Source organism: Chenopodium album, chromosome 21 (genome assembly GCF_948465745.1).
Source record: "Chenopodium album chromosome 21, dcCheAlbu1.1, whole genome shotgun sequence".
Taxonomy (NCBI): Eukaryota; Viridiplantae; Streptophyta; class Magnoliopsida; order Caryophyllales; family Amaranthaceae; genus Chenopodium; species Chenopodium album.
The window spans coordinates 11,968,511-11,980,555 of NC_137854.1; the positions used below are offsets into that span (position 1 = coordinate 11,968,511).

Sequence of the window (12,045 nt, forward strand, 5' to 3'; positions counted from 1 at the left end):
TTAACTCTACGGACCCAATTTGAGGTCAGAATTGACAAAAAATGATCGGAAATTCCTCGTTTTGCGTGTTTAAAAAAACCTCGATTTGCGTAAACACGCAAAATGAGGCATTTTCGATCATTTTTTGTCAATTTTGACCTCAAATTGGTCCCGTAGAACCAAAGTACCCCCCTAAACCTATGAAAAACATAAGAAATTTTTTTTAAGCCGTTAGATTTAACGGTTTTCTTGACGTTTGGTGGTAAAAAACAATTTTTAGAAATTTTTTTTGGTGGTAAAATAAAAGTTTTAGAAGTTTTGGTGGTAAAAAACAATTTTTTTGATTTTTTTTTGTGGTAAAAGTCAAAATTTCCAAATATAAATGAGGTTACTTATTTTTGGATATGATTTGGAAGTGACAATTTGACAAAGTAGAAAGGTATAACAAAAAATTATAAAAATAATGGAGTATATACAATTCAACTTCTACATCTAATGATTGACTGGATTATTGGATTGTGCATGTCAATATAAAAGTTTAAATTACTAAAGATATCAAAGCATTGGCGTAAAAGCTAAAACCATTAGAAAAAAATCAAATTATATAAAATTTTCTTGTTACAAAAATCATATGGAAAACGAAGTATATGATATACTATTTAGTTATTTTCTGTGAATCTAAAATATTTTTTGGTCAAACTCACCCCGAAATAAATTTTTTTTTTTTTTTTTTTTTTTAAAAAAAGGTATGTCGGTGCCCTGAAAAAAAAAAAAATTTCAACAAGACAAAAATCAAGTACGCCAAGTTGGATATTTCTAATTCATAATGTGGTAGTCAACCACTAATATTATACTTCTACTTAGCAAAACTAGCACAAACATGCAATTAAACAAATTAAAAATAAAAATAAAACAAAAAAATAAAAGGAAAGATGACATAACTTCACAAGGAGTAATTGACACCCACTTTAAAATTCTCAATTTTTGCCACTAGGCCTAAAACTTTCGTAATTTTTTGCATGTGACTGATCATATTGTGTGACTGGGGTTACTTATAAGGTTATTCGTTTGGTTAGGGGTTACTTGTTTAGTCAGGGGTTAATTATAGGGATTACTTATTCAAGAGTTACTCGGTCAGTCAAGGATTACTCTTACACAAAAATCGCACTAATCGACTGTGTAAGTAACCCCTAAAAGACCAACAAGAGTTGGCTCAAGTGGTAAGCAACTTGATGTCGCTTAAGGGAGGTCTCGGGTTCGAGCCTCACCGTACGCAGAAATTCTTGTTGGGAGACTCACCCACCATAAGCCAGGTGTGCTACCCGAGTCGGATCCGGATGTAGTTGGAGCTAAGCTCCGGTGAACCGGGTGGGCAACCTTAAAAAAAAAAGTAACCCCTAAAAGCTAAGTAATCCCTACAAGAAACCCCTGAATAAGCAACCCCTGCCAGAAAAGTTGTTGTAAAGCTTTTTGATGATTTCCAAATTCAATTATTTATTCTTTTTTTTACAAAATTTTCATTTTTCTTTAAATCATCCCTTTTTTTTCCTGAAATTATCCTTAACTTAATTCCATAAATGGCAATAAAGTATATTTTTCTCCCATAATTCTCATGACTTAATACAAGCACATTTACTTAAAGTATAAATAAATCTTTGACAAGTGCGTTTAATGCTTACACCATTAATAAAAGTTACTCAAACAACGTGTCAAAACAATTATTAGTCAAATGACACATACAAACAATTCCTAAAAAAATCTAAGGAAATTTTGACAATTACCACCTTCTGTTATGTCCATTTTAGCAATTACCACCTTCTATTTTTTTTTTTTTGAAAATTACCACCTTCTATTTTCAAAAACATCAAAAGTTACCACCTTCTTGCCCCCCAACTACCACGTGACGTCATTTTGGGCCCATTCTTTCCCTTTTCCTCCCTATTTCCCTCACATTTCTCATTGCTATTTGGATTCTCATCTCCCCTTTCACTTTTTTTCCCCCAAACCATCAATAATTGTTGGTCAATTTTGATTTGAAGGAGTGAATTAAAGTGTTTTTGATTGTTTGGGGGAAAAGAAGTGAAAGGGGGGATGAGAATCGAGTTAGGAATCAGAAATGTGAGGGAAATAGGGAGGAAAGGGAAAGAATGAGCCCAAAATGACGTCACGTGGTAGTTGAGAGGCAAGAAGGTGGTAACTTTTGATGTTTTTGAAAATAGAAGGTGGTAATTTTCAAAAAAAAAAATAGAAGGTGGTAATTGCTAAAATGGACATAATCAAAGGTGGTAATTGTCAAATTTTCCAAAATCTAATGAACCAACATAAGTACATAACACTGCACCTTAGAACTAATTATGCCATGTTTACTTCACCTTTAAAATTAATATTCTGTAAAAATAATTTCAATTTAATAAAAATAAGTTCAGTTCGATAATAATAATTTCATTTCAATAAAAATTAGTAACTTAAATGAAGAAATGTAATAAGTAATCAATAATAATAATTTTAATTCAGCAAATATAATTTCAGTTTAGTAAAAATAATTCTTCCTTCATTGTTTCATACGTAGTAGCTTACAACACTTCTATTTTCACGCTTGACGATGTATTATTTTAATTATTAATATATTTAATTACCAATATGAAATAATTATAAACATATGCTATTTAAATAATATAATAAATCGAGACGAATCTTTCAAGATCTCACATGACTATATATTTGCTTAGCTATAAATCATCAACGGTAGTGAAAAGTGGAACTTATAAATAAAAATAATAACAAAGTCAAATTGTTGCAAGTATAAAAAAAATGGAGGAAGTATAAGTACAACAAAAAAAAAAATTAGTTTTGTAAACATTATCAAGTTCAGCAAAAATAAGGTGAAATTACTCGCAGATTCGATCAACAATCAGTAATACCTTTCATCTAAAGCAATACAATATGTGATTTAGCACTAATTCGACTTGAAATCCATTTATGGATGCATAGTCATTTGGGTGAATACTTATGCAACTCTCTATATACTTATGGTGATTATGTAACCTTATATCTTCGATCCTCACCTCACAACAAACAAATAAATTAAACACAATATAAAAAGCATCATATCAAGGATAAAATCTAATTATTGAAAGTAGTTATTAAAAAAAAAAGTTTTTGAGGCTTGCCAAGGCCGGTAAGAATATTAGTGGAAGCCCTTGCAAAGATTCACAACTGAGACCAAGAAGGGGGGAAAAAAAAGGAGTTGGAGAGAGCTCGGAGAATAGTGAAGGAAACAAAAAATCCTCCAAAGAAAGAAATCCTAGAGAGAATGACAAATAATTTAGGGTAAAAATCTTCAAGACCACAAAATATTGAACTCAGTTTTAAGTTAATTGACAAGCTAATATGTTGAACTTGTGAGACCAAGAATGATCCAATTTGAAATTCATCCCACCCAGTTATTATCAACCCAAACTCAGCCCAAACACGAACCTATACTCCACTTACCTATCCGACTGCCCCTAACATGATTTAGCATTGTGTGAACTTGAACTTGAATAGATTGATCAACAACTACTACACTCTTCTTCATAATTGATGATGATCCGATTCAAATTTGATTAGGCCAAATAATGATCTAAACTTGAACGGAGTTAAACTTAACTTAGCGGGTTCAAATTTCATCCACCCCCACTTTCAAGCGAAATATTTTGTGCAGGATATGCGGATGGTCCATGCTACATCTACACATCAAATCTAAAGAGCTCTTATGTTAGGGGACGTGATACAGTATATAAACCGATCATTGAGTTCAACTATCAATTCAAGCTTTTAGTCGAGTTAGTCCATTAACAATGCCAGAATTAAAAACTAACGAACCCAAACATCTAAAATATGAAATATACTCTTCATTTTACGAATGATCTAACTTTACGTCTAAGGTTAAGACAAACACATGATGTGATTATGATATAAACATTATTCAAATGGCATTTTTGTCTAAGTTTAATCTTCGATTAATTGAAAATCATTAGTAGTACTAATTATAAGTATTTTTTGTTACGAGTGTTCGTTTTTATAATGTCGTTGTCAGCTGAAATTTTTGCTAGAGTGGGCCCTACAATACCGTGTGTAAACACAGCCAATAGCCGCGCTTTCGAGAGAGAAGATCTAGAGAGAATGTTAACGGCAAAGTGACCAAGTCTTATACTTCCCCTTCTTTTTTGGTTTATTTTTGTAACTCTTTTAGAAAATCATTGCTGTAATTCTTCACTTTCACGTTGATAGTTACCCAACAACAAAAGGTTAGCTTTACATAAATTCTTTCGTTTTTTTCTTTTTTCTCATTCATTACATTCAAAATTGTGATGCACAGTTGAGGTTTGAATTCAGATACTATTGGAATATTTGGAAGTTTCTGAATTTAATTAGTCATTTTCAGAGAATTATCAACTGGGTTTGCTTCAAAGTTCTGTTCTTGATCTGGGGTTTTCTCAATTTCATTCATAGACTTGTAGTTCATCTTAATTTCTAAGTTTGTGATCTGGGTTTTGTGTGTAATTGATCTGGGTTTTGCTGGTTTTGTGCAATTTGATCTGGGTTTTGTCAGAATTTTACTGGGTATATCATAATTTCTGTGATTATCTTGTGTAATCTGAGAATTTTATTTGGAGGGAATTGATAATTGATAATCTTGTTCAGTTGTTATAGCAATTGATAAATACCAGCTGTGCAAATTTGGTGGTTGAGAAATTTGTGTTGTTATTGTATGAAATTAAGGGTTTTGTTGAGACTTGCGGAGTTTGAAATTGCTGAATTTTGTTGATATAGAAGATTGATTGAACAATTTCTGAGTTACCTCAAAATTTATTCAATTTAGGTTTGAAAATGATGTTTATGTAGATATGATTAGCTGTTAGATGGCGACAGTATCGCCATCTCCTGATTCTGCACCTTCTGGTGTACCACCAGTTTCTTCTAACCCACCACCATCACCATTGCCTGTAACACCACCACCACAGCCTTCAACATCACCACCTCCTCTTGCACAACCCACTGCCAATCCACCGGATCCTTCAACGCCTTCACCTCCGTCTACGGTGCCAAATGCTCCACCCCCTAGCAATCAAGGAACTCCAGTTGTTACACCACCACCTGTAGAGTCACCTCCCCCACCTACTGCTAGTGCACCACCCCCTGCTACACCTGTATCCCCTCCTCCAGCTCCCTCCACTGCTTCCCCACCACCGGTCCCCAGTGTTTCACCACCTACTCCAACAACTAATCCCCCAGTAAATGCACCTCCACCTGCAGTAGTTACACCTCCTTCACCACCTGCCAACCCGCCTACTGGTTCACCTCCACCACCCCCATCATCTACCCCACCTACTAGTTCCCCCTCACCACCTACGACTTCTCCCCCAACAAGTTCTCCTACCCCACCAGCAGCAAACCCACCAAGTAATCCTCCCCCTCCACCGCCAACGTCAAACCCCCCTGAGGGGTCTCCACCTCCACCAGCATCGAACCCACCAGAAACTTCACCTCCTCCAGAAGCACCAACTTCTCCTGTAAAGCCAACACCACCATCATCACAGCCTCCTCGAAGCCCACCTTCTCCACCTGCTGCATCTCCTCCAAAGAGTTCAACTCCACCCTCTGGAGATGCCCCACCTCCATCTGATCCTAACCCAGCTTCTCCACCTTCTACAAAACCAGGTGCACCTCCTGGATTGCAACTTTCTCCGCCGCCTCCAGGCTTAGTCCCACCGACTTCTAGTTTACCGGGTAATAGACCAGGTCCTGGTTCATCTGAAACTGCAAATAATGCCCCCAGTAATGGGGGAATTGGTACGGGAGGAGCTGTTGCTATTGGTGTAGTAGTTGGCCTTCTAATGCTTGGACTCATTGGTTTGGTTGGTGTGTGGATCTTTAAGCGAAACAAAAAGTCTTCTGGACCTTATGATGGGCATGTCATTCCTGCCTCAATTGGCTCTTCTCCACGATCAGGTAATATTTTTGCTCCTTTGCTGTGGCTGAAGAATGTTGATTACTGATAACTGTTTTCATTTTGCAGTTAATCTGATTGTTCAGTTCTTATTTTCCTTTTGATCAATATAGGTTTTTAAGAAACTTTTGGCTGAAACCCTTTCGATGTCTTTCTAATACACTATCTCATTATGTGTCATTTGCTTTTTCCTGGTGAGAACTTTTGAGTTGTGAATATATGTGGAGTTAATGTTACGAGAATGCTACTAATATAATTTTGTAAAGAAGTAACTCATTTTGAAAACTGCTTGCTTTTTGATTAAGGGTGTTGATATAATACTTCATCCCAAGTTGTAGATAGCGTCAACTAATGCCCCAAAAGTATGTAGTTTTCTTTCAGCAAAGTTTTACAAATGATCAGGCACCCCTACCAACAAAGTTCTACTGTCTTATTTGGTAATCCTTTATGCAGTTGTCTATCAAAATGATACTCTCTGAAGAAAACTTAGTTAAAGAAATTCATCAATATGGTGTATGACTGTTAGGAAGCTTGTGAACGTGTCTATATAACGTTTATAATTAACTAGCTTGTAAATGTGGGTGAATTGGGTAAAATTTCGCTGTAATATGACTCAAATGATTACTTTATTGGTTACAGATGGAAAACTGTTAGTGACGACAGAGTATCCAGGTTCAAATTTTGGAGGCTCTGGTACAGAAACACCCACTGATTATGGTGGATATGGCCATTCAAGGTCCTGGTTTACTTATCAAGAGTTGTATGATGCTACCAGTGGATTTTCTGATGAGAAAGTTCTAGGTGAAGGTGGGTTTGGTCGTGTATATAAAGGACTTCTATCAGATGGTAGAGTGATAGCTGTTAAGCAGCTTAAAGTTGGCGGTGGACAGGGGGAGCGTGAATTTAAAGCAGAAGTGGAAATAATTAGTCGCATACATCATAGACATTTGGTTTCTCTTGTTGGGTACTGCATTTTAGAGAATAAAAGGCTGCTTGTTTATGAATATGTACCTAACAACACACTCCATTATCATCTTCATTGTAAAGGTTTGCTCCTTATAGCTCTGCTTTGTTTTTTGGCACCTTGTTATAGTTCTTGTAGATTTTTTAATAATTGCCCTTATCTTGGCAGGAGAAGAAAGGCCGGTTTTGGACTGGGCAACACGTATTAAAATTGCTGTGGGTGCTGCTCGCGGTATCACATATCTTCATGAAGATTGTGAGTGTTACTCTTTGCTTTAATATTCTACCACAAATGCTTACTTAAGTTACTATATGTCTCACAATTATCTACAAAAAACATTTACTGGTGAACTGAGAATGCATTTGGGTTTTTTAAGTGCTGCAACTATATGCAAAAGAAGAGGGGGTAGAGTCCAGAGCATATATGCAAAAATGTCCAGAGCATATATGCAGTAGATCTAATATTAAAGCGGAGTTCAAATTTTGGACAGTAGATTTCTCCTTTTCTCTTCTCAGCAGCTCATATTTGATTTATTCTGTCTAGAATTTGTCTTCAAATATCAAAGCCGTGTGCAGATATAGGGAAATGTTGGAGTTCCCTCATGTCTTAAACTCTGAGAGTGTGTTTGGATTGAAGGAAATGGAGGGAAAGGAAGGGAAGGAAGATGAAAAAATTGAATTTCTTCTGTCTAGAATTTGTCTTAAAATAACAAATGAGGTAGGAAGGAAATTGGAGGGGAGAGAAAGGGAGGGATTAAATTGTAAGAAATTAATCTCTCCAACAATGGAGAGATTTGGAAAGAAAATTCATTATTTTTCCCTCCCCTCACTTTGCCTTCTCTCCACTTCCCCTCGCTCCCCTTCTTTTCCTTCCCTTTTCTTTATCCAAACTTACTGTGAGGCATGTCTAATCATATACCCATATCCAGTCTAATTTGAAAAAATTCAAAAGAGGAGAATCGGAAAATTGATCAAGGGCTTCTCCTACAAAGACGATCGCGAATGGGGCTCCCCTGCAACCTAATTCCACGATTAAATAATATTTCATTCTGGTTGTTACCCCCATGTGTAGCTGAAGGTTTCTAAAATTTAGCAGGCAGGACAGTATGCCCACGTTGCTTCATCCCTAATCACCTTATATATCTCTCACCAACAGGCGGTCAGGTCTCAACCTTAGCAGTATGGTTATACCTTAATCTTTAGTCTGTGAGTGACAACTGCTAACATGCTTTGCTTTCACTAAACTTACTGCTAGCCAGGGTTAGGATATGAGGAGTGTGCCCTGGATGTCTGGATGGTGCTTTAATTTTTTTTTTTTCCCTTCTTTTTTTCCCCATTACTGCAATGTCATGTTAGATCACATCTATCCATTAGGTTGTATATACCTGCATTGTCACCACATATTTAATCACATGATCATATGTCTTTCTGAAAACCAATTTGATTTACTGTGACTTGCCATAATATTATATTAGTGTCATGACCCTCTACTTAAGAGTCCTTTAATTATGTTCTGTAGTTAAATGGAAGCATAGTCATAGTCTCATAGAGATACACTCTTAGACATATGTTGACCATTATCTATCCTTTCTCCATTGTCAACTTGATTTAGGCTTATACATTTGAAGACTGAATACTTGACATGGTCCTTTACTACTACTTGTTTTAGACTAACACTGATGGCTTCTTGTAATGTTCTTGTCCTAAATTTGTCTTCTTATACACTTCATTCTCTTTAATTTACTGTTTTTTTTTTTTTTTTTTTCATGTCAGGTCATCCACGAATAATTCATAGAGATATTAAATCGACAAATATTCTTTTAGATAACAACTATGAATCTCGGGTATGCAGTTTGCTCACAAGGCTTTTATTCCTCAATTTCTTTCCTTTATATACCTTTTGGGTTTAGTGGTCTGTTTTCTTTCCAGGTTGCAGATTTTGGACTTGCAAAATTGGCAATGGATGCAGAGACACATGTTAGCACTCGCGTAATGGGAACATTTGGGTAGGTATTAGTTAGAATGGTTGCCTTTAGAGGTATATCTATCAAGTGAATATCTAATTAGGTGATAACATGTTCTTTGTTTAACATACCTGGTTGGTGCTGTCTGATGTCAGATACATGGCTCCTGAATATGCTACATCTGGTAAGTTGACTGAGAAATCAGATGTGTACTCTTTCGGGGTCGTCCTTCTAGAGCTTATCACTGGTCGCAAGCCTGTAGATGAGACGCAACCTTTGGGAGATGAAAGTCTAGTGGAATGGGTATGTATCTTGCCATTAGTCAAATTATCCTGTCATTGTGTAGTCTCCATGCAAGAAATGGGGCATTGTTTCATAAGCTTGAGTACCAATATCCTGAGGTTGGGATTCTAGATTTGGCTTGAGTACCAGCCTCTAATATTAGTGAGTGCAATAACCTTTGTATGGCTTATATAAGGAAAAATAATCTTTTTTATTCTTTTATGCTCAGATAGAGTGAAACTGTGAAATATACATGACCACCAAACACAATTGTATTTACTTTTGCAAAAATAAATTAAGAGGGTCTGCATGGATGGAAGAAAAATAGAAACAACCACCACCTAGTATGACTCCTGCTAGTGAAGGTTGTGGTGTATGTTGTGTTGTTCCTAACTATTCGAGATTGTGTTTGCATCTAAAAGACTTATAAGCCATTTCAAAGAAGAGAAGGTAGTACAGAAGAAGTATCAAGTATAAAAGTTATCATCTAATATTTGGCATGTTGTGAAATAGTCCCATTCTGCTATTTGGTGTAAATTTATGGCTCAAATTATACACATGCCCTCTTTGCTCCTTTCCTTCTCTTATTTTTTTTTAACCTTCAAAATTTTGCCTTAATATCACATGGGCTAAATTGTACGAAGTAATATATTATCCTTCTCCCCATTTGTTATCTTCTAAATGTTCTGATAGTAATAATTTGGCATGCTTTCATGCTTCATATGATGTGGTTCTTCCCTAATTTGAATGGTGTGGTAAATTTATTTGACAAACTATTTCAATAGTAATATTTTACAGTAATTATAATTCAAATAATTTTGCCATTTTAGGCACGGCCTTTGCTTGTTCATGCACTTGAGACTGGAGAACTTGATGATCTGGTAGATCCACGTCTTGAAAAGAACTATATTGAGAGTGAGATGCTTCGAATGATCGAGGCAGCTGCAGCTTGTGTGAGGCATTCATCTGTCAAGAGACCGAGAATGGGACTGGTAATTGACATTAAATTTGTTTTTACTGCTAGTATGGAGGGAGTAGAAGTGATATGATGTTCACCCTCTTGTTCTACAGGTTCTCAGAGCTCTTACCATGTCCGACTCTGGAGATCTTTCAAATGGGCTTAGGGTGGGTGAAAGTCAGCTCTATGATTCTGCTCAACAATCTGCTGAAATTAGATGGTTTCGGAGAATGGCATTTGGTGGCGGTAGTCAAGATAGTAGTGATTTTTTCAGTAATCCCAGTCAGAATTTTGGGTACTCAGGCCAGAGCAGGCAGAATGTTGATCGTTCAACTCAGCATGAGCATAATCGAAATTCTCAGAATGTGGGCTTTCCTAACCAAAGTGGAAATAATGTTAACTTTTCGGCCGAGCATCAATCAAGCCAACACAATCAGCATAATAGAAATCCGAGTGGGAATAATGACAACTTTTCTGCAGAGCGTCATTCAAGCCAAATCAATCAGGGTAATAGGAATTCCAGTGGAAATAATCTCGACTTTTTGGCTGATCGTTATTCAAGCCAACACAATCAGGGTAACAGGAACCCTAGCGGAAATTATGGTTACTTTTCGTCCGAGGGTCATCCAAGCCAACACAATCAGGGTAATAGGAATCCAAATTTTTATAGGGAAGACAGCGTGAACCGGATGACAAGCTTATAAAGGGTGAATTCATCTCAAGTTCGATATGATTGTTGGAAGGCTAGGCTCCGCTATGGAACATGTAGCTATGCTCTTTGCTGCATTTTTTGCACAGAAATTTTGCATTTTCTCCATCATTCTTTATCATTGTAAGTATTACAGGTACAAAGATTTTGTTTAGCAAATTTTTTCACTTTGGATGAAGGTGCTCTTTTTTTTTTCATCCTACTCCATGTTTGGTCACAACTCCCTTTATCTAGAAATAATAGTCATGCACATATGAAGTATGCTATTTTAGGATATTCGGAATAAGCTCACACTACTTTCAATTTTGTGATTGATTTTACCATTATACCCTCTTACTGTTACTGAGATTGCGTTATAGAGAAGTACGAGGAGGGTTCTTTGTGTATATAAGGTGTTGGGACAATGTAAGTTATGTAACTATTATTTCTGAACGGAGAGAGTATGTTGTTTCTGTTTCTGAAGTCCCTTGTTCGATCTAGTGTTTTCGGTAATTGTACCTCTTGCTTAAGGATGCAATAAATTGGTGCTCAAGGTCAAGACACCTTGATAAGATATAGCACATGTATCAAGTTCAGTGGCCAAGTGATTCAGCTAACTTCATTCAATTTTTCTATAAATTATATTAGAGGATAAGAAATTAAAGATATATAGCAAGATTTGTCATGTGCTTGTATAAGTATCAGAAATATATGGCTTACAATCCTGTATACGCTAAGCAAAAGATTTGATGCTGTAACAAGAAGATCGCAGCATATGAAGGTTACTTAAAAGAGCAAAAATTTATGAATGAGCTTAAGTTTTACAATTAATACTCGAATTCGGGGGTGTTAAAAAGATTAGTACCGAGGTAAGGTAAACTTATGGGTTAACCCAAGTTCAGATTAGCCTCATTCAACTCGTTAATCGCCTTTGACTCTAATACATGACATAATTTGAACATCAATTGAGCAGTGTATGGCTTATACGGTTATACCATCCATGATCCATCAAGAGAATTGACCATCAACATCTTATAGTAATGACCAAGCAAAGCAAATGATCAAGCAAATTTTGGTCTAGTAGAATTGTTTGCATGCATTTCACAACCAAAAGGTTGTAGGATTAGAGACACTTTGGGGTGGAAGGACTTATGAAAGGTTTCAGCCCGATAAGATCCTTCTCCTTACCAACCAAAAAAAAAAAAAAAAAAAAAAAAAC

The 12,045-nt window shown here is 36.1% G+C and overlaps 1 protein-coding gene across 2 annotated transcripts; it reads left to right on the forward strand.

Moving 5' to 3' along the window:
* The first annotated feature begins 4,127 nt into the window (after positions 1–4,127).
* LOC145601132 (uncharacterized) lies at positions 4,128–11,173 on the forward strand. Of its 2 annotated transcripts, XM_081657077.1 has the most exons (9): positions 4,133–4,268; positions 4,844–5,973; positions 6,611–7,018; positions 7,104–7,190; positions 8,708–8,778; positions 8,864–8,940; positions 9,054–9,201; positions 10,011–10,172; positions 10,252–11,173. In XM_081657077.1, the coding sequence occupies exons 2-9, from the start codon at positions 4,884–4,886 to the stop codon at positions 10,840–10,842; spliced, it is 2,634 nt and encodes an 877-aa protein (XP_081513203.1). In that variant the 5' UTR covers positions 4,133–4,268; positions 4,844–4,883; the 3' UTR covers positions 10,843–11,173. The 2 variants fall into 2 exon arrangements, with proteins under 2 accessions (XP_081513201.1, XP_081513203.1); XM_081657075.1 differs by having other exon boundaries at positions 4,128–5,973.
* The last annotated feature ends 872 nt before the right edge of the window (positions 11,174–12,045 follow it).

What these genes read in the sequence shown, in the direction of transcription:
- LOC145601132 (XM_081657075.1), top strand. Translation starts at nt 4,884, where the DNA reads ATGGCGACAGTATCGCCATCTCCTGATTCTGCACCTTCTGGTGTACCA. An exon ending in TGGCTCTTCTCCACGATCAG is followed by an intron (nt 5,974 to 6,610) that starts GTAATATTTTTG and finishes TATTGGTTACAG; the next exon opens with ATGGAAAACTGTTAGTGACG. An exon ending in ATAACAACTATGAATCTCGG is followed by an intron (nt 8,779 to 8,863) that starts GTATGCAGTTTG and finishes TTTTCTTTCCAG; the next exon opens with GTTGCAGATTTTGGACTTGC.